Raw genomic sequence first — 21,294 nt, 5'->3', positions numbered from 1 at the left:
CGAAGCCGCGCGCGGCGCGGAGTTCGGGAGGTCGCGCGTTCGATCCCCCGGCCAGGAACAGCGACATTTGGGGACACTCCAAAAGTGGGGGGACGCCTCAAAAACGGGGGGGATCGGGGCGAAATGGGGGGTCTGCACTGATCAGACCCCTCCCAATGCGCTCCAGCCTCATAAACAACCCTCAAACCCGCTCCTCCCATGAGCTCCCCCATAACGCCCCCAGTTTTGGGGTTCAATTCCCCATTTTCGGGATCCAAACCCCCCCATTTTTTGGGATCCAGACTCCCTCATTTTTAGGGTCTCATTCTCTATTTTTTAGGACCCTCCCCTTCCCCCCATTTTTGGAGTTTAATTCCCCATTTTTAGGAACCAAACCCCCCATTTTAGGACCCAAACCCCCAATTTTTGAGGATCCATTTTACCAATTTTTTGCTCCCCAACCCCCCCATTTTAGGATCTAAACGCCCCCACTTTTAGGGTCCCATTCCCCATTTTTTAGGACCCAAATTCCCCCATTTTAAGATCTCATTTCCCACTTTTAATTCCTATTTTTCGAACTCACCCCCCCTCCCCCCATTTTTAGGACCCAACTCCACATTTTTGGGGTCCCATTCTCCATTTTTCGAAACCCCCCCATATTTTAGGGTTCAATCCCCCATATTTTAGGGTTCAATCCCCCATATTTTAGGGTTTCATTCCCCCATTTTTTAGGGTTTCATTCCCCCGTTTTTTGGGTTTAATTCCCCATTTTTAGAACCACCACCCCCCCCCCTTCAGTCACCCCCCCTCCCCTCCCTCCCCTCCCCCTCCGCTGACAGCGCCTCCCGCGGGACCCCCGGGCACGCTCGGCTGGCCCGGCCGGGGGGCACGGCGGGGGGGGGGGACATCAATCCTGGCATGGCAGCGACCGAGGGGGGAGACACATCGCGGGGGGGGGGTCCTGTCACATTTAGGGGGGGTCCAGACACAACTGGGGGGGTCTCTGGGCATTGAGGGGGGGTCCTGTCACATTTGGGGGGGGTCCAGAACCATTGAGGGGGGGTCCTGTCACGTTTACGGGGGGCTCTGACACATCTGGGGGGGTCCTGTCATATCTGGGGGGCTCAGACACATCTGGGCGGTTCAGACACATTTTGGGGGGCTCAGACACATCTGGGGGGGCTCAGACACATTTGGGGGAGAGTCCAACCCCTCCAGACCCATTCTGGGGGGAGAACATCCATTTGGGGTGGGGGGGGGGCACATTCATCTCCCAGTCCTGTCAGAGATTATTTGGGGGGGCTCAGAGCCTTTGGGGGGGGAGGGTCCTTCCCCATATTGGGGGGGTCCATCCCCATTTCGGGGTCCCCCCAAAAGCCCCTCCCAGCCCAGCCCGTCTCCCTCCCCTCCCCCCGCTCCCCTCCCCTCCCCCCACCCCATCGATCGGGAGCGAATCCCGGGATTTGGAAATGTCAGGATTTGCCTCGGATCGATCGGGGCCGGGGGGCGGGACCCTCCTCCTCCCCCTCCCCCCCAACCCAGCCTAGCGTGGGATTTGGGGCGATTTGGGGGCCAATTTGGTGGGGTTTGGGGTGATTGGGGGGAATTTGGGGGGATTTTGGGGTCCATCCCTCCCCCCCCCCTGCAATGGGGAACCCCCAAACTCCTCCCGTCCTTTGGGGGGGGCGGGGGTCCAGTCCACCCCCCCCGCTACCCCGAAATGGGGTTGGGGGGGCCGGGAGATGGATGGAGCCCCCCCCAAATGGGTCTGGGGGAGCACGGGGGGACACAGCTGTGCATTTACACACCTGTGCATTTACACACCCGTGCATTTACACACCTGTGCGTTTACACACCTGTGCGTTTACACAGCTGTGCACTTACACACCTGCACATTTACACACCTGCACATTTACACACCTGCGCACTTACACACCTGTGCACTTACACACCTGCGCACTTACACACCTGTGCATTTGCACACCTGTGCACTTACACACCTGCGCATTTACACACCTGTGCACTTACACACCTGTGCATTTACACACCTGTGCACTTACACACCTGCGCACTTACACACCTGCACATTTACACACCCGTGCACTTACACACCTGTGCATTTACACACCCGTGCATTTACACACCTGCGCACTTACACACCTGTGCACTTACACACCTGTGCACATCACACCTGCACATTTACACAGCTGTGCATTTACACACCTGTGCACTTACACACCTGCACATTTACACACCTGCACATTTACACACCTGTGCATTTACACACCTGTGCACACTCACACCCCCCCTTTGCCCCCCCCGGGGCAATGTCAGCACTCAGCGGCTCCGCCCCCAACCCCCCCCCCGGCCACGGGAATTGGGATCGACAGCGCCTGAATCCCAAATAACCCATCCCATCCCAAATAACCCATCCCAAATAACCCATCCCGAAATTCCAAATAACCCATCCCGAATAACCCATCCCAAATAAACCATCCCAAATAAACCATCCCGAAATCCCAAATAACCCATCCTGAATAAACCATCCCTAAATCCCAAATAACCCATCCTGAATAACCCATCCCGAATAACCCATCCCGAATAAACCATCCCGAATAACCCATCCCGAAATCCCAAATAACCCATCCTGAATAAACCATCCCTAAATCCCAAATAACCCATCCCGAATAACCCATCCCGAATAACCCATCCCGAATAACCCATCCTGAATAACCCAAATAACCCATCCCAAGTAACCCACCCCAAATCACCAATCCCAAATAACCCATCCCAAACAGCCCATCCTGAAATCCCAAATAACTGATCCCAAATCCCAAACAGTCCATCCCAAATCACCAATCCCGAATAACCCATCCTGAATAACAGATCCCGAATAACCCATCCTGAAATCCCAAACAGCCCATCCTGAATAACCCATCCCAAATAACAGATCCTGAATAACAGATCCCGAATAACCCACCCTGAAAACCCCAAATAGCCCAAATCCCAAACAACAGATCCCAAATAGCCCAAATCCCAAATAACAGATCCCAAATAACAAATAACAGATCCTGAATAACCCATCCCAAATAACCCATCCAAAAATCCCAAACAACCCTGCCCAAATCACCAATCCCAAATCCCAAAGAACCAATCCTGAAATCCCATGTAACCAAACCCAAAGAATGAATCCCAAATAACCAGTCCTAAATAACCCAAGTAACCAATCCCAAATCCCAAAGAACAGATCCCAAATGTCAAATAACCCATCCTGAAATCCCATGTAACCAATCCCAAATAACCCATCCCAAATAACCAATCCCAAATCCCAAAGAACCGATCCAAAAGAAGGAATTCCTAATAATTAATCCTAAATAATTTATCCTAAATCCCGAATAAATGGGATTTAACCCGGTCCTGATCGCGGAGGTGGGGGGGGGCAAAAATCCTAAAAAAACCCTGCCCTAATTGGAATTCCTGACACCTCCTGAATCCCAAAGAACCAATCCCAAATCCCAACGAATGAATCGCGAATAATTAATCCTAAATAATTAATCCTAAATAAATAATCTTAAATACCAAATAAATGGGATTTAACCCGGTCTTGATTGTGGGGGGGGCGGGGGGGGCAAAAATCCTAAGAAAAAACCCCGAGCCCCCCCCCGCCCTAATTGGAATTCCCGACACCTCCCGAATCCCAAATAACGAATCCCAAATCCCAAAGAGCCGATGCCGAATCCCAAATTTACGGCTGTAGGATTGAACCCGACCCCATTCATCTCCCGCCGTCACCGAGGGGGGGAAAAAACCCTAAAACCCCCCCCGGGACCCCCCCCCGCCCTAATTGGGGCTGCGGACACCGCCTGAATCCCAAATCCCAGAGAAGGAATCCCTAATAAAGGAATTCCAAATGAGGAATCCTAAATAATGAATCCTAATTAATGAATCCTAAATAAATGGGATTTAAATGCGGGGGGGGAAATCCTAAAAAAAACCCCCGCCCTAATTGGAATTCCCGACACCTCCTGAATCCCAAATCCCAGAGAAGGAATCCCAAAGAATGAATCCTAAATGATTCATTCTAAATAATTAATCCTAAATAATGAATCCTAATTAATGAATCCTAAATAAATGGGATTTAAATGCGGGGGGGGGGAAATCCTAAAAAAGAACCCCCCGCCCTAATCGGAATTCCCGACACCTCCTGAATCCCAAAAAACCAATCCCATATAAAGAATCCTAAATAACGAATCCCAAATCTTAAAGAATGAATCCCAAAGAATGAATCTCAAAATAAACGGGATTTAACCCAGCCCTGACCGCGATGGGGGGCGGGAAATAAATCCTAAAAAAACCCCCCGGGAGAGCCCCCCCTGCCCTAATTGGGGATGGATCGGCGCTCCCGACACCTCCTGAATCCCAAATCCCAAAGAATGAATCCTAAATAAGGAATCCTAAAGAACGAATCCCAAATAAACGGGATTTAACCACGGGCGGGGGAATAAATCCTAAAAACCCCCCCGGGAGAGCCCCCTCCCCTCCGCCCTAATTGGAATTCCCGGCACCTCCCGAATCCCAAATCGCAGGGAATGAATCCCGAGTAAACGAACCCTAAATGACAAATCCTAAATGCCAAATCCTAAATGATGGATCCCAAATTAACGGCGCTGTCCGTGGGTTTAACCCGACCCCATCCATCTCCCGGCCCGAGCGGGGGCGGCGGGGGAAATAAATCCTAAAAACCCCCCCGGGAGAGCCCCCCCCGCCCTAATTGGAGCTGCGGACACCGCCTGAATCCCAAATCCCAGGGAAGGAATCCCAAAGAAGGAATCCTAAATGAGGAATCCTAAAGAATGAATCCTAAATAAACGGGATTTAACCACGGGCGGGCGGAGGGGAATAAATCCTAAAAAACCCCCCCGGGAGAGCCCCCCCCCGCCCTAATTGGAATTCCCGGCACCTCCCGAATCCCAAATCCCAAAGAATGAATCCTAAAGAATGAATCCTAAATGACAAATCCTAAATAAGGAATCCTAAAGAATGAATCCCAAATAAACGGGATTTAACCGCGGGCGGGCGGAGGGGAATAAATCCTAAAAAAGGCCCCCCGCGAAAGCCCCCCCGGCCCTAATTGGAGCTCCCGCCACCGCCTGAATCCCCAGTCCCAGAGAATGAATCCCAAATAACTCAATCCCAAATCCTAAATAACGAATCCCAAATAAACGGCGCTGGCTGTGGGGTTTAACCCAGCCCTGATCGCGGGGGGGGGGGGGGAAATAAATCCTAAATAAAACCCCGGGAGAGCCCCCCGCCCTAAATGGGGCTGGAGCGGCACCGCCCGGATCCCAAAGAACCAATCCCAAATAACGAATCCCAAATGTTTAATCCCAAATATTTCATCCCGAATCCCAAATAAACGGGATTTAACCCGGCCCTGATCGCGGGGGGAATCCTAAAACCAGCGTCCCCCCAATGTCCCCCCCATTGTTCCCCCATTATCCCCTCATTGTCCCCAAATGTCCCCCCATTCCCCCCCCAGTGTCACCCCAATGTCCCTCCAGTGTCCCCCAGTTCTTCCCCCACGTCCCCCCAATGTTACCCTCAATGTCCCCTCATTTCCCCCCCCAGTGTCACCCCAATGTCCCCGCAGTGTCCCCCCATTGTCACCCCGATGTCCCCCCAGGGCTGTCACTCCCCCCCCCCCCCCAAGTCTGTCACCCCCCCTTGAATCTGTCACCCCCCCCGGACCTGTCACCCCCGATTTGTCACCCCTGGATGTGTCACCCCATATTCCCCCCCCCCCCCTGTCACCCCCCGATCTGTCACCCCCGTGTCCCCCCCCAATCTGCCCCCCCATTTCCCTCCCGCCATTTGTCACCTCTGGATCTGGATCCATCACCCCCAGACCTGTCACCCCCCGGTCTGTCCCCCCCATGTTCCCCTCGCGATTTGTCACCCCTGGATCTGTCACCCCCGATTTGTCACCCTCGTGTCCCACCCCCCCCAGATCTGTCCCCCCCCGGATGTGTCCCCCCCATATCCCCCCGCCCCATTTGTCACCCCCCGATCTGTCACCCCTGGATTTGTCACCCCCCGATCTGTTCCCCCCCCACCGCCCCCGGGGTGTCCTGGGGGGCCGCGGTGGCAGCTGGTGACCGAGCTGGTGACCGAGCTGGGGACCGAGCTGGGGACCGAGCTGGGGACCGCGGTGGTGGCGCTGTCCCCGCGGGGGGGGGACACGCGGCTGATGCGTTATTCATGGGCTGGGCCCCGCCGCCACCGCGGGGGGCGATGTCGCCTGTCCCCAACCCTCCCCCCCCGAGAGTGTCTGGGGGGGGGACACAGAGGTGGCACGGTGGGGGGGGGACACGATTGTCACTTGTCCCCAAAACGCCCCCGGTGGGTCCTGAGGGGGGGGACAGAGGTGGCAAAGGGGGGGAGGGAAACTGAGGCACGGATGGGAAGGACCCACCCGGGAGGGGGTGAGACCCCACCCCCGAAACGCCGGTGTCACCAAATGAGGGACCCCAAACCCGTCCCCAGCCCCCAAACCCGAGCGCCACCAAGCGAGGGACCCCAAAGATGGGCTGAGACCCCAAACTCGGTGACACCAACCAGGGGACCCCAAAACTGTCCCCAAACCCCCTAAATCCCAGTGCCACCGAATGAGGAACCCCAAAAATGGGGCTGAACCCCGCAAGGGACCCCAAAAATGTCCCCAAACCCCCCAAATCTGGTGCCGCCAACCGAGGGACCCCAAAACTGTCCCCAAATCGGGTGCCACCAAATGAAGGACCCCAAAACTGGGACTGAACCCCCCCGAGGGACCCCAAAAATGTCACCAAGCCCCCCCAAATCTGGTGCCACCAACCGAGGGACCCCAAAAATGGGATTGAGACCCCAAATTCGATGACACAAAATGAAGGACCCCAAAACTGTCCCCAAAACCCCTGGTGCCCCCCCCCTAATTAGCGCTTCCCCCTCTCCTCCCCGCTAATTAATTCTCTCATTAAGGCCGAGGTGGCGCGGGAGGGGACATCGATCCCGGCCGTAAATGCCGAGCTGGAATCGCGATAGAGGCGCGATTGTCGCGATGGATTGTCCCCAAGGGACAGGGAGGGGACAGCGAGGTGGAGAAAATGAAAGGGAGGGGGGAGAAATGGGCGTGGGAGGGGAGAAAACGGGGAAAAATCGGTGGGAAAAATTAAAAAATGGGTGAAAAAATAGGTGGGGAAAAATTAAAAAATGGGTGAAAAAATAGGTGGGAAAAAATTAAAAAATGGGTGAAAAAATAGGTGGGAAAAAATAAAAAAATGGGTGAAAAAATAGGTGGGAAAAATAAAAAATTAATAAAAAATGCGTGGGAAGCATAGGAATGGGTAAGAAATAGGTGGGAAATATTGAAATGGGTAAAAAATAAATGGGAAAAAAATAAAAAATGGGTAAAAAATAGGTGGAGAAAATGGAAAATAGGTAAAAAAACGGTGGGAAAAAATAGAGAATGGGTAAAAAATAGGTGGGAAATATAGAAAATTAATAAAAAATGGGAAGCATAGGAATGGGTTAGAAATAGATGGGAAATATAGAAATGGGTAAAAAATAAATGGGAAGCGCAGGAATGGGTAAAAGTAAAAATACATGGGAAACATAGAATTCATGAAAGCACATGGAAAACACAGAAAATTCATGAGAAGCACATGGAAAATATAGAAAGGGAAGCAAAAATTGGACGGGTGGAAAAGGTGTAATACATGGGAAGCAGGATTCGATTGCACATGGAAAAACATAAATCTGAAAATACACCCAAAATACACCTAAAATACACCAAAAATACACCCAAAATACACTGAAAATACACCCAAAATACACCTAAAATACACCCAAAATACACCAAAAATACACTGAAAGTACACCCAAAATACACTGAAAATACACCCAAAATACACCTAAAATACACCCCAAATACACCTAAAATACACCCAAAATACACCTAAAATACACCCAAAATACACCCAAAATACACCTAAAATACACCCAAAATACACCTAAAATACACCGCAAAATACACCCAAAATACACCCAAAATACACCCAAAATACACCCAAAATACACTGAAAATACACCCAAAATACACCAAAAATACACCCAAAATACACCAAAAATACACTGAAAATACACCCAAAATACACCTAAAATACACCCCAAATACACCTAAAATACACCCAAAATACACCAAAAATACATTGAAAATACACCCAAAATACCCCTAAAATACACCCAAAATACGACGCACACCCCGCGCATACAGCGCTACGCACACAGGATGCACACGCAGGGTGTGCACTCAGAGCTCACACTCACACGTGTGCACACCCGCTCTGAGCTCACACTCACGCACAGGATCACGCCACACGTGTGAGCAGAGCTCACAATCACATACGTCGCACACCTGCCCTGAGCTCACACTCACACGTTGGATCACACGTGCACAGAGCTAACATCGGCGCACACGCACACACAGAGCTCACACACGTGGCCTGAGCTCACACACGTGCACAGAGCTCACACTCAAACACAGGATCATACACGCAGAGAGCTCACACAGTGCACACACACACACAGAGCTCACACACGTGCACAGAGCTCACAATCACACACAGGATCATACACGCAGAGAGCTCACACACGCACACACACACACACAGAGCTCACACACGTGCACAGAGCTCACAATCACACACAGGATCATACACGCAGAGAGCTCACACACACACACACACACACACACAGAGCTACACACATGTGCACAGAGCTCACAATCACACACAGGATCATACACGCAGAGAGCTCACACAGTGCACACACACACACACACACACACAGAGCTCACACACGTGCACAGAGCTCACAATCACACACAGGATCATACACGCAGAGAGCTCACACACACACACACACACACACACACGTGCACAGAGCTCACAATCACACACAGGATCATACACGCAGAGAGCTCACACACACACACACACACACACACAGAGCTCACACAGTGCACACACACACACACAGAGCTCACACACGTGCACAGAGCTCACAATCACACACAGGATCATACACGCAGAGAGCTCACACAGTGCACACACACACACACACACACAGAGCTCACACACGTGCACAGAGCTCACACTCAAACACAGGATCATACACGCAGAGAGCTCACACACACACACACACACACACAGAGCTCACACACGTGCACAGAGCTCACAATCACACACAGGATCATACACGCAGAGAGCTCACACACACACACACACACACACACAGAGCTCACACACATGCACAGAGCTCACACTCACACACAGGATCATACACGCAGAGACACGTTCACACACACGCACACACAGAGCTCACACATGTGCACAGAGCTCACACTCAAACACGGGATCATACACTCAGAGAGCTCACACAGTGCACACACACACACAGAGCTCACACACGTGCACAGAGCTCACAATCACACACAGGATCATACACGCAGAGAGCTCACACAGTGCACACACACACACACAGAGCTCACACACGTGTACAGAGCTCACAATCACACACAGGATCATACACGCAGAGAGCTCACACACACACACACACACACACAGAGCTCACACACGTGCACAGAGCTCACAATCACACACAGGATCATACACGCAGAGAGCACACACACACACACACACACACACAGAGCTCACACATGTGCACAGAGCTCACACTCAAACACAGGATCATACACGCAGAGAGTTCACACAGTGCACACACAGAGCTCACACATGTGCACAGAGCTCACACTCAAACACGGGATCATACACTCAGAGAGCTCACACACACACAGTGCACACACACACACAGAGCTCACACACGTGCACAGAGCTCACAATCACACACAGGATCATACACGCAGAGAGCTCACACACACACACACACACACACACAGAGCTCACACACATGTACAGAGCTCACATTTAGTGCAATACAACACACAAAGAGCTCACACTCACACTGGATGCACCCACAGAGCTCACATCCCATGCGCGTGAGCTCTGCGCACACAGGATGCACACACAGGATGACACAGAGCTCACACTCACACACAGAGCTCACACACACACCGGGTGCACACACGGGAGCACACAGAGCTCACACACGAGGCCTGAGCTCACACACTCACACGGAGCTCACACTCACAGGGCACACGCAGAGCTCTCACTCACTCACACACACACAGAACTCACACACATGGGATGCACACACAGAGCTCACACACAGGACCACACGTGCACAGAGCTCACACTCACACGGAGCTCACACACAGAACTCACACAGGTTGCACACACATGGCCTGAGCTCACACACTCACACGGAGCTCACACTCACGCACACAGAACTCACACACATGGCATGCACACACACAGCTCACATGCACAGCATGCACACACAGCCTGACCTCGCACACAGCTCACACTCACACACCTGCACGGTCCCCGTGCACACACTCACACCTGCACACACTCACACCTGCACACACACCTGGCCAGGCCCTGCACACTCCCCGTGCACCCCACAGGGTCCCCCCCGGCCCTGCAGACCCCACCCGCGCCCCCCCCATCCACACGCGTGTGCAAACCCCCCCAGCCCCCCCCCTTCTGCAGGGACCCCCTCACCCCGCGGTACCGGGGGGGTCCCCGAGCCCCGCGATGGCTCTGGGAGGGCCCCAACCCGCCCTGTCCCCCCCGCACCCCTTGCACACTCACCCCCCCGGGCCCCCCCCGCCGCCGGCCCCTCCCCGCCCCCGCCGTGCCCGGGGCCGCCGGGCGGGGCGGGCGGAGCGGGGCTCGCTGCGGGCGCGGCGGCGGCACCGGCCGCAGGTACCGGGGGGGGTCCGGCCTGGGGGGGCTCCGGGACCGCGGGGGGAACCCCGGGAGATCCCCCCGGTGCTGCCACCCGGGGCCGAACCCGCGGGACACAGCGGGGACAGCGCGGGGACGATCCCGGGGGGGCAAAACCGGGGGGACAATCCTGAGGGGAAAATCCCGGGGGGACAATCCCAGGGCGACAATCCCGGGAGACAATCCCAGGGCGACAATCCCGGGAGACAATCCCGAGGGGACAAACCGGGGGGACAATCCCGGGGGTGCCGCTCCCCGCGCGTCGCTCACGGGAACTTGGGGAGAAGTTGCCCCGCGCGTCGTGGCGGGGCCATTGCGGCTCCATCCCGATTCCATCCCGGCTCCGGTCGCGGTTCCACCCCGGCTCCATCCCGGTTCCACACCGCCCCGGTGCCGGTTCTATCCCGATTCCGGTGGCGGCTCCCTGGCGGCTCCATCCCGGCTCCGGTTACATCACCAGCTCCCACCCCGGCTCCGGTCCTGGCTGCTGCAGGAGCTCCGCTCTGACTCCGTGTCCGGCTGCGCTCCCAGCCCCGTGCCCGCCTCCGCTCCCGGTACCGGCTCCGGCCCCTCCAGCACCGCCGTCTCCGCTCCGTCCCCTCCGCCAGCGCCGCTCCCGGCTCCGCCCGCGGCTCCGGCCCCAGCCCCGCCGCCGGTCCCGTCCTCGGCCGCAGCCCCAGCCCCGCTCCCGGTGCCGCCGCCGGCTCCGCCCGCAGCCCCGGCCCCATTCCCGATCCCATTCCAGTCTCATCCCGGTTCCTGATCCCATTCCCGGCTCTTGATCCCATTCCCGATCCCATTCCCGGCTCCTGATCGCATTCCCGGCCCCGTCTCTGCTGTGGGTCCCATCCCCGGCTCCACCCGCAGCTTCTCCTCCGGCCTCGGCCCCATCCCCGATCCTATTCCCGGCCCCATTGCTGACCCCATTCCCGGCCCCATCCCCTCCCTGGTTTTCACCCCCGGCTCCACCCGCAGCTACAGCCGCTGTCCCCATTCCTGTCCCCATCCCTGTCCATCCTTGTCCCCGTTCCCAGCCCCAGTCCTGTCCATCTCTGTCCCCACCAACTCCAGCCCCATCCCCATCCCCACTGCCATTTCCCCCTCTCCCACCGCCCCAGCAGCCCCATCCCTGTCCCCATTGCTGTCCCCATTCCCATCCCCATTGCTGTCCCCATTCCCATCCCCATCCCTGTCCCCATTGCTGTCCCCATTCCCATCCCCATCCCTGTCCCCATTCCCAGCCCCATCCCTGTCCCCATCCCTGTCCCCATTCCCAGCCCCATCCCTGTCCCCATTGCTGTCCCCATTCCCATCCCCATCCCTGTCCCCATTCCCAGCCCCATCCCTGTCCCCACTGCTGTCCCCATCCCTGTCCCCACTGCTGTCCCCATCCCCATCCCCGTGCCCTCCCCGTCCCCGCCGGGGCTCCGTGCTCTGCGGGCGGCCTCTCGCCGTCTCCGCCGCTCGCCACCATCGCTCCCAAGGGCGACGAGGACCTGCTGGCGCTGGCCGCGTCGCGGCTGAGCCGCAGGAAGCGGGTGGCCGGCGTGGCCATCGGCGTGGCCATGCTGCTGCTGCTGCTCGTGGCCATCCCGCTGCTGGTGCACGGCTCCAAGGCGGCCGCGCACTACGAGATGCTGGGCAGCTGCCGCATGGTCTGCGACCCCTACCCCGAGCTGCCCCCCGCCGCCTCCCCGCCGCCCTTCGTGCCCGGTGCTAAGGGCGAACCGGGCCGCAAGGGCCGCGCCGGTCTCCGCGGGCCGCCGGGACCGCCGGGGCCGCGGGGACCTCCGGGAGAACCGGGCCGGCCTGGCCCGCCGGGACCTCCGGGGCCGGGGCCGGGCGGGTACATCCCGTCCTTCTACAGCCCCAAAATCGCTTTCTACGCCGGCCTGAGGAAGCCGCACGAGGGGTACGAGGTGCTGCGCTTCGACGACGTGGTGACCAACGTGGGCAACTACTACGAGCCCTCGAGCGGCAAATTCACCTGTCCCCTGCCCGGCATCTACTTCTTCACCTACCACGTCCTGATGCGCGGCGGGGACGGCACCAGCATGTGGGCCGACCTGATGAAGAACGGGCAGGTAACGGGACCCCCCGAGCCCGGTTTGTGGTGCCGGTTTTTGTTTTCAGCCCTGATTTTCTCTCCCCGGTTTGCAGTCCCGGTTCTCAGCCCCGGTTTTGGTTTTCAGCCCCCGGTTTTCCCCCCTGATTTTGACCCCCTGGTTCTCAGCCCCGGTTTTCGCCCCCTGGTTTTCACGCCCCGAGCCCCCAGCCCGGTTTTCATGCCCAGTTTTCAGCCTTGGTTTCAGTTTTCACCCCTGATTTTCACTCCCTGCTTTGCAGCCCCGGTTTGCACCTCCCGGTTTTCACCCCTGATTTTGAGCCCCTGGTTCTCAGCCCCGGTTTTCTCCCCCTACTTTTCACCCCCCCGGTTTTCACTCCCTGGTTTTTAGCCCCAGTTTTCACCCCCGAAGCCCCCAGCCCGGCTTTCACCCCCCGATTTTCTCCCCCTGCTTTGCACTCCCCGGTTTTCATTCCCAGTTTTCAGCCCCGGTTTCAGTTTTCACCGCTGATTTTCACTCCCTGCTTTGCAGCCCCGGTTTTCAGCCCCGGGGGTTTTAGTCCCGGTTTTCACACCCCCGGTTTTCACTCCCTGTTTTTAGCTCCGGTTTTCACCCCCCCGAGCCCCCAGCCCAGTTTTCACCCCTGGTTTTCACCCCCTGGTTTTCACCTCCCGGTTTTCACCTCCCGGTTTTCACCCCTGGTTTTCACCTCCCGGTTTTCACCTCCCGGTTTTCAGCCCCCCGGTTTTCAGCCCTGGTTTTTCAGCAGTCTCGGGCTCGTTGTTTTGGCCCACGGCGGTTTTGCCGTTTTGTTTTGGGTGATTTTAGATTCTCATCCGGGTTCAATCCGTTCGTGATTTCCCATCCTCGGTGCTGCTCCATCCCAAATCCCCACATCCCATTTCCCCCATCCAATCCTCCCCTAAATTCCCATCCTTTTCCCATTCCCTGATTTCTCATTCCCAGTTCCTCCCCATTCTCACATCCCATTTCTCCCATCCCATTCCCTCCCAAATTCCCATCCCATCCCCTCCATCCCTGATTCATCCCCCCAACAGCCCCATTCCCATTTTTCCATCCCAGTTCCCATCCCTGATTTCCCATTCCCATTTTCTCCATCCCAAATCCCCACATCCCATATCTCCCATCCAAAACCCCAAATTCCATCCTCCTCCCCTAATCCCTGATTTCCCATTCCCAGTTCCTCCACCTTTCCCAGTACCCAAATCCTATTTCCCCCATCCAATCCCATTTTAAATTCCCATTCCCTGATTCCCCATTCCAGTTCTGTTCCTCCCCAGTCCCACATCCCATTTTCCTCATCCAATTCTCTCCCAAATTCCCATCCTTTCCCCCATTCCTGATTCCCCTGATCCCATTTCCCCCATCCAATCCTGCCCAAATTCCCATTATTTACCCCATTTCCTATTTTCCCATCCCCATCCTCAGATCCCATTTCCCCCATCCAATCCTGCCCAAATTCCCATTATTTCTGCCCATTCGTTTCCCCATTCTCTGATCCCAAATTCCCAAATTTCCCCTCAATGCTGCCCCAAATTCCCACCATTTCCCCCTTCAAATTCCCATCATTTTCCCCTTCAAATTCCCATCATTTTCCCCCAAATTCCCACTCTTTTCCCCCCAAATCCCCATAATTTCCCCCCTAAATTCCCATCCTTTTCCCCCCAAATTCCCATCATTCCCCCCCCAGTTCTCATAATTTACCCCCCGAAATTCCCACCCTTTTCCCCCCCCAAATTCCCATCATTTTCCCCTCCAAATTCCCATATTTTTCCCCCCAAATTCCCACCCTTTCTCCCCCAAATTCCCACCCTTTTCCCCTCCAAATTCCCCCCTTTTTTCCCATCCCAGATTCCCGGGGTGGGGACAGGAGCTGTGCCCCCCCCCCCCGCTCCCTTTGTTCGCTCATCCCGGACTTTTCCCATCCATTTATTCCGGGAAAATCCAGGAAAAACAAACAAGGATTGATCCGGGGGCTTGGGGGGTCCCTGGGGGGCTTGGGGTGTTCCGGGCTCGTGGTCAGCAGTGAGAGACCCCCCCAGACCCCCCCTGGGAACAGGGAGGGGGAAAAGCTTGGAAATGGGGGGGGGATTGGATGGGGAATGGGATTTGGGATGTGGGAGAGGAGGATGGGGGAAAACGGGGGAAAAAAAAGGGAATTTGGGAGGGATTGGGGGGGGAAATGGGATTTGGGATTGGGAAATCTGGGAAAGAATGGGAATTGGGGGGGATTAGGGTGGGATTGGATGGGGAATGGGGAATCTGGGATGTGGGAGAGAAGGATGGGGGAAAATGGGGGGAAAAAGAGAATTTGGGGGGATTCGGAATGGGGAGTTGGATGTGGGATTGAGAATGGGGAATGGGGGAAAGAAAGGGAATTTGGGGGGGATTTGAGTGATTTTAGGGTCGGATTGGATGGGGAAATGGGATGTGGGACTGGGGATGGGGATTCAGGGATGGGGGAGAGGACGATGGGGGAAAATGGGGGAAAGAATGGGAATTTTGGGGAGGATTGGATGGGCAATGGGATTTGGGATTTGGAATAGGGATTCAGGGAAAGAATGGGAATTTGGGGGGGATTGGATGTAGGAAATGGGATTTGGTGCCTCGGGGGGGATCAGAACTGGGGAACCAGGAAAGGAGGCAGAGGATGGGAACTGGGGGGGTTGGACAGGGCGGGTGGGTGACAGCCGTGTCCCCCTCTGCCAGGTGCAGGCCTTGGGGACAGCTGGGCCTTGGGGACACCCCCACCTTGCCCGGGGGGTCCTGGCGGGCCCATCCCCCATTCCCTCACCTCGGGGGGTGTCAGTGCCAGGTGGGGTGGGTGACACAGGTGGGGTTGGTGACAGCCCTGTCCCACTGATCTCAATGGGGTCCTTCATTCCCTCCCTTGGGGGGCGTTGGTGCCAGGTGGGGTTGGTCCCAGGTGGGGGGGGTGACACGCGGTGCCAGTGCCAGGTGTGGTGGGTGCCAGGGGGTGTCGGTGCCAGCTGGGGTTGGTGCCAGCCCCGTCCCCCCCCACCCAATGCCAGGTGCGTGCCAGCGCCATCGCCCAGGACGCCGACCAGAACTACGACTACGCGAGCAACAGCGTCATCCTGCACCTGGACGTGGGCGACGAGGTGTTCGTCAAGCTGGATGGGGGCAAAGTGCACGGCGGCAACACCAACAAGTACAGCACCTTCTCCGGCTTCATCATCTACCCCGACTGACCCCGGGGAGCCCCGGAACCGGGAACCCCCCCGGGAACCCCCAGTAACCGGGACCCCCAAGTACAGCACCTTCTGTGGCTTCATCATCGACCCCGAGTGACCCCGGGACCCCCGGGGACATCCCTGGAACCGGGAGACCCTCGGGATCCCCTGGAACTCCCAAGTCCAGCACCTTCTCCAGCTTCATCATCGACCCCGAGTGACCCCCGGGACCCCCCTGGGACCCTCGAGGACACCCCCGGGACCGGGACACCCCCAGGACCCCCCGGGACCCCCTTGGAACTGGGACCCCAACTGACCCCAAACTCCAGCACCTTCTCCAGCTTCACCGACCCCGAGTGACCCCCGGGGACATCGGGACCCCCCGGGACCCCCTTGGAACCGGGACAATCCCGGGACCCCCCAGGACCCGACTGACCCCCCGGTAACTGGGATCCCCCCCCCCCAAGTCCAGCAGCTGCTCCGGCTTCAGCCTCTGCCCCGAGTGACCCCCCCAGGACCCCCCCGGGACAGCCCCGCGCCCCCGGTGACAGCGGTGACACCCCCCGACCCCCCCCACCCGCATGGCAGCACCCCCGGGGGTGGCAGGGGGGTCCCAGTTTGTCCCAGTTTGTCCCCAATAAAAGGCGCCGGGGTTGGATCGCGGCTCTGCCTCTGCTGGGGGGTGGAGGGGACAAGGGGGTGGCACAGGGGACACGGAGGTGGCACAGGGGACAAGGGGGTGGCACAGGGGACACGGAGGTGACACAAGGGACAGCCAGCGAGGGGGATGGTGGCACTTCCAGGCCAGCCAGAGATGTCCCCATGGCTTTTGTGTCACCCCCAGTGTCACGCCTTGTCACCTCCGCCCCCGGGCCGTGCTGTCAGCGGGGACAGTGACAGTGACAGTGACAGACACCCCCCGGCTGTGCGGCGACACTGCCACCCCCTGGGGACACGCCGGGATGGCATGGGGGGGTGGGGCGGCAGCAGAGCCCGAGCCTGGTGGGACACAGGAACCCCCTGGCCCTGTCCCCAAATTGTCACCACCCCAGCCCTGTCCCCAAATTGTCACCACCCCAGCCCTGGCCGTGTCGCCAGCTTGTCACCATCCTCATCTCCATCCCCATCCCCAGCCCTGTCCCCTCCTGTCCGTGTCGCTGTCGCCACCTCGTGGCCGCTGCCGGGAGGACGCGGCTCGGGAAGGATTTGGGGAGGGGGCTCAGCCCCGCCGGGACCCCCCCGGACACACCCAGAGTGAGGGACCCCGTCCCTAAATGTCCCCAAATGTCCCCAGACCCACAGCCAGGGACCCCCCCCATATCCCGGGGGTCCCTTCCCCCAAACCTGGGACCACCCCCCCCCGGAAAAACCCCAGAGCCCCTCGGAGCCGTCTCTGCTTTATTCCAGGGACTGGTACAAAATGAGGGGGGGTCGGGATTTTGGGGTGGGGGCTGCAGCACCAAATCCCCAGTGCAGGGTTTTGGGGAGGGGGTGCAGCCCCTAAATCACCTCTGCAGGGTTTTGGGGAGGGGGTGCAGCCCCTAAATCCCCTCTGCAGGGTTTTGGGGAGGGGCTGCAGCCCCTAAATCACCTCTGCAGGGTTTTGGGGAGGGGGCTACGCCTTGGCCGCCCCCGGGACCCCCTGAGCCGCCGTCAGCTGCTGCAGCTTCTGCGTCATCATCTCCAGCACGGCTGGGGGGAGCGGGTCAGGGGGCACCCCAAAAACCGGGGGACCCCAAAACTGGGGAGGGGTCAGGGGAACATGGGGGGACCCCAAAACCCAGGGAAGGGTTGGAGGTGGGAGGGTCCTGAAAGTGGGGAGGGGTCAGGGGGACTGGGGGGACGGGACCCTAAAACTGGGGAGGGGGTAAAGGGAGGTCAGGGAGGGAGCCCAAAAATGGGGGCGGGGGGCGAGGCCAAGGGGTGTTTTGGGGGGGCTCAGGGGGTATTTGGGGGGGGGTCCTGGGGTGTTTGCAGAGGTCATGGGGTATTTGGGAAGGGTCAGGAGGCGTTTGGGGGGCTCAAGGGGTGTTTGGGGGTGTTCTGGGGGGCTCAGAAGGCGTTTGGGAAGGGGTCGGGGGGATTTGAAGAGGGTCCTGGGGGTGTTCTGGAGTCTCAGGGGGTATCTGGAGGGGTCCTGGGGGTATTTGGGGGGGTCTCAGGTGGTATTTGGGGGGTCCTGGGGGTATCTGGGAGGGTCCTGGGGGTATCTGAGGGGTCTCAGGGGAACTCTGGGGGCTCAGGGGGTATCTGGGAGGGTCCTGGGGGTATCTGGGGGGGCTCAGGGGGTATCTGGGAGGGTCCTGGGGGTATTTGGGGGGGCTCAGGGGGTATCTGGGGGTGTTTGGGGGGGTCACGGGGGTCTCAGGGTCCCCCCCTGCACCCACCCTGTTTCATGGCGTGCTTCTCCTGCAGGGCCGGTTGGATTTTCTCCATCTGCCGCGTCAGGAATTCGATTTTGCGCTTGAAAAACGCCCGGGCGTCGTCGGCCGACTGGGAACGGGGAGGGAAACGGGGAAAAACGGGGGGAAAACGGGAAAAACGGGGCAAAATCGGAGGAAAAACAGGGAAAAATTAAGGGAAAATTTGGGTAAATTAGGGGGAAATGAAGAAAATGCGTGGGAAATGGGCAAAAATGGGGGAAAATGGGAAAATTAGGGGAAAACCAGGGAAAAAGAGGGGAAATGTGGGGAAATTGGGGTGGGAATGAGGAAAATCAGGGGAAAACCAAGGAAAATTAGGGGGAAATTGAGGGGAAAATGGGGTAGGAATGGGGGAAAATGGGGGGAAAACCAGGGAAAAATGGGGAAAATGAAGAAAAAGGGGGTGGGAAATGGGGGAAAACAGGGAAAGATAGGGAAATTTGGGGGAAAACCAGGGAAAATGGGGGTAAATTGGGGGAAAATGGGGAAATCCAGGGGGAAATGGGCGTGGGAAGAGGGGGAGATGGATGGGAATGGGAGAAAACGGGGAATTAAGGGGTAATTAAGAAAAAATAGGGTGGAAATGGGGGAAAATGGGGTGGGAATGGGGAAATGGGGGAAAAAGGGGGTGAGAGAGGAAGAATCAGGGTGGGAATGGGGAAAAATGGGGGGAAGAGGAAGAAATGGGGTGAGGAAGTGAGGAAATGGGGGAAAATAGGATGGGAAAAGGTGGGGGGGGGATAAGGGGAAAAAAAAGGGGAAAAAAGGTGGGAAAAAAGGGAAAAATGGGGGAAAAAGGGAAAAATGGGGGAAAACTGGGTGGGAAAGTGGGGAAGGGGGGGAATGGGATGGAGAGGTGGAAATGGGGGTCCCCAAACGCCCCCTCCCCACCTTCTCCACGTAGTAACCGGTGCCCACGTCCACCAGCACCGTCCGTGTGTCCTGCAGCTTGCCTGGCACGTACATCTGGGGGGGTCATGGAAAATGGGGGGCACGGGGGGCAGCCACCCACCCACCCCCCCCAACATGGGGGTCTCGGGGGTCCCAGGAGCAGCAAAAGGATACGGAGCTGGTGAGAGGCACCAGGAGATCCTTCCCTGTGGAAAGGGGAGGCTCAGGATACCCCAAAACCACCCCAAAATCCCCTCCCCAGGGTCTGCTTGGGTTTGGGGATCCCATTCGGGGTTTGGGGTTTAGGAACCAGCCCTGGTTTGGGGGCCCCCATTAGGATTTGGGGTTTAGAAACCACCCCCTGGTTTTGGGGGCCCCTATTAAGATTTGGGGTTTAGGAACCAGCCCTGGGTTTGGGGATCCCCTATTAAGAATTGGGGCTCCCCCATTAGGATTTGGGGCTCTCCCCCAGCTCCCTCTGGGTTTGGGGACCCCCCCCACCAAGATTTGGGGACCCTCCTCATGCTGGGGACCCCCTTTAGGTTTGAGGAACCCCCCCAGAATTTCCCCCACCTCCCCTCAGGATTTAGGGCTCTCATTAAGATTTGGGGGCCCTCTCCAGCTTTTGAACCGCCCCCCCATCGAATTTGGGGGATCCCCCCATAATTTAGGACCCCCCCTTAAGATTTGGGGACCCTCCCGGATTTTGGGGACCCCCCCAAATCCAAATTTGCACTGCCCAGAATTAATGGATCTCCCCTAGGATTTACAGCTCCCCATCACAACTTGGGGACATCCCCGCACATTTTAAACCCCCGGATCCAGATTTGGGGACTCCCTCGGGATTTTGGGGACCCCTCCCGTGAGGATTTGAGGTTTTTTTGGGGGGTCTCACCCTCGTTGCCTTTGTGCAGCACGTTCAGGCACTCCTTGGCCTCCACGAACTTGGTCTGCACCACCTTGAGCTGCGCCAGGGACGAGGACAGGAACTCCACCTCCTGCGGGGAATTTTGGGGGGTCCAGGGGGTTTAGGGGGGTCCCAGGATTGAGGAGAGACCCCCAGGGTCGGGATTTGGGGGAGGGGGTCCAAAGGGGGCGACCCCCAGGGTTGGGAACGGCCCCAAAAGGATGAGGAGGAAGCGACGCTTATTTGGGGAGGGGGTCCCTGAAATTGGGGTGGGTGCCAAGGCTGGGGGGCACCCAGAGCCTCTGCGACCCTCCCCAACCCCAGAGCCCCCCAAATTCCCCTTCAGCCCCTCATGATCTGCACCAGCTGCGACCCCCGGGCCTCGGGACCCCCAAATCCGCCCTAGAGCCCTCCCAGCCGGGACCCCCGACCCCCAGGGCTCGGGACCCCTCTCAGGAGCCCCAAAACGCCCCCCCCAGAGCCGCCCTTGGAGCAACTCCAGCCGGGACCCCCGACCCTCAAGCCTCAGGACCCCCACAACCCCCCCTTGACCCCTCCCAACCCTGCTCCAGCCGGGCTCCCCCGACCCCCAAAACCCCCTCAGGCCCCTCCCATCCCCGCACCTCCTCCACCCACGCTCCCCCCTCACCCCCCACCGGGACCCCTCCCTCCTCACAACCACCCCCAAACCCCCCCCAAACCTTCCCCAGCCCCCTCAGGACCTGTTCCAGCTGCCCCTTGAGCAGTTCCAGCTGGGGCAGCCCCAACTCCCCCACGCTCACGGCTTGCGCCATCTTGGACCGCCCGCCCTCAGCCGGGGCCGCGCCCGCCGCCGCAGCGCCCCCTGGCGGCTCGGAGGAGCGAGCCCCG

The 21,294-nt window shown here is 57.8% G+C and overlaps 2 protein-coding genes across 2 annotated transcripts; one reads left to right on the top strand and one right to left on the bottom strand.

Moving 5' to 3' along the window:
- The first annotated feature begins 12,328 nt into the window (after nt 1-12,328).
- Nucleotides 12,329-16,355, top strand: C1QL4 (complement C1q like 4). The gene is made up of 2 exons (XM_030967213.1): nt 12,329-13,006; nt 16,042-16,355. Exons 1-2 carry the CDS (start codon nt 12,488-12,490, stop codon nt 16,219-16,221), a joined length of 699 nt encoding a protein of 232 aa, XP_030823073.1. The 5' UTR covers nt 12,329-12,487; the 3' UTR covers nt 16,222-16,355.
- A 1,231-nt stretch (nt 16,356-17,586) lies between these two features.
- Nucleotides 17,587-21,243, bottom strand: PFDN5 (prefoldin subunit 5). Its single transcript, XM_030967211.1, has 7 exons — nt 21,147-21,243; nt 20,413-20,515; nt 19,692-19,723; nt 19,518-19,592; nt 18,591-18,696; nt 17,797-17,895; nt 17,587-17,694 (listed from the first exon to the last, which is right to left on the bottom strand). The coding sequence occupies exons 1-6, from the start codon at nt 21,216-21,218 to the stop codon at nt 17,819-17,821; spliced, it is 465 nt and encodes a 154-aa protein (XP_030823071.1). The 5' UTR covers nt 21,219-21,243; the 3' UTR covers nt 17,587-17,694; nt 17,797-17,818.
- Nucleotides 21,244-21,294: the final 51 nt, after the last annotated feature.

This window comes from Camarhynchus parvulus, chromosome 29 (genome assembly GCF_901933205.1).
Source record: "Camarhynchus parvulus chromosome 29, STF_HiC, whole genome shotgun sequence".
Taxonomy (NCBI): Eukaryota; Metazoa; Chordata; class Aves; order Passeriformes; family Thraupidae; genus Camarhynchus; species Camarhynchus parvulus.
The sequence above is the reverse complement of the archived record's forward strand: the minus strand, read 5'-3'. Positions and strand labels throughout refer to the sequence as shown.

Bases quoted from the DNA above. Each gene is read 5' to 3' on its own strand.
- C1QL4 (XM_030967213.1), top strand. From the start codon at position 12,488: ATGCTGCTGCTGCTGCTCGTGGCCATCCCGCTGCTGGTGCACGGCTCC. The intron at 13,007-16,041 runs GTAACGGGACCC...ACCCAATGCCAG, and splicing joins ACCTGATGAAGAACGGGCAG to GTGCGTGCCAGCGCCATCGC.
- PFDN5 (XM_030967211.1), bottom strand. From the start codon at position 21,218: ATGGCGCAAGCCGTGAGCGTGGGGGAGTTGGGGCTGCCCCAGCTGGAA. The intron at 19,593-19,691 runs GTATCCTTTTGC...TGACCCCCCCAG, and splicing joins TGGTGCCTCTCACCAGCTCC to ATGTACGTGCCAGGCAAGCT. The intron at 17,896-18,590 runs GTGGGTGCAGGG...CGCTCCCCCCAG, and splicing joins GAAGCACGCCATGAAACAGG to CCGTGCTGGAGATGATGACG.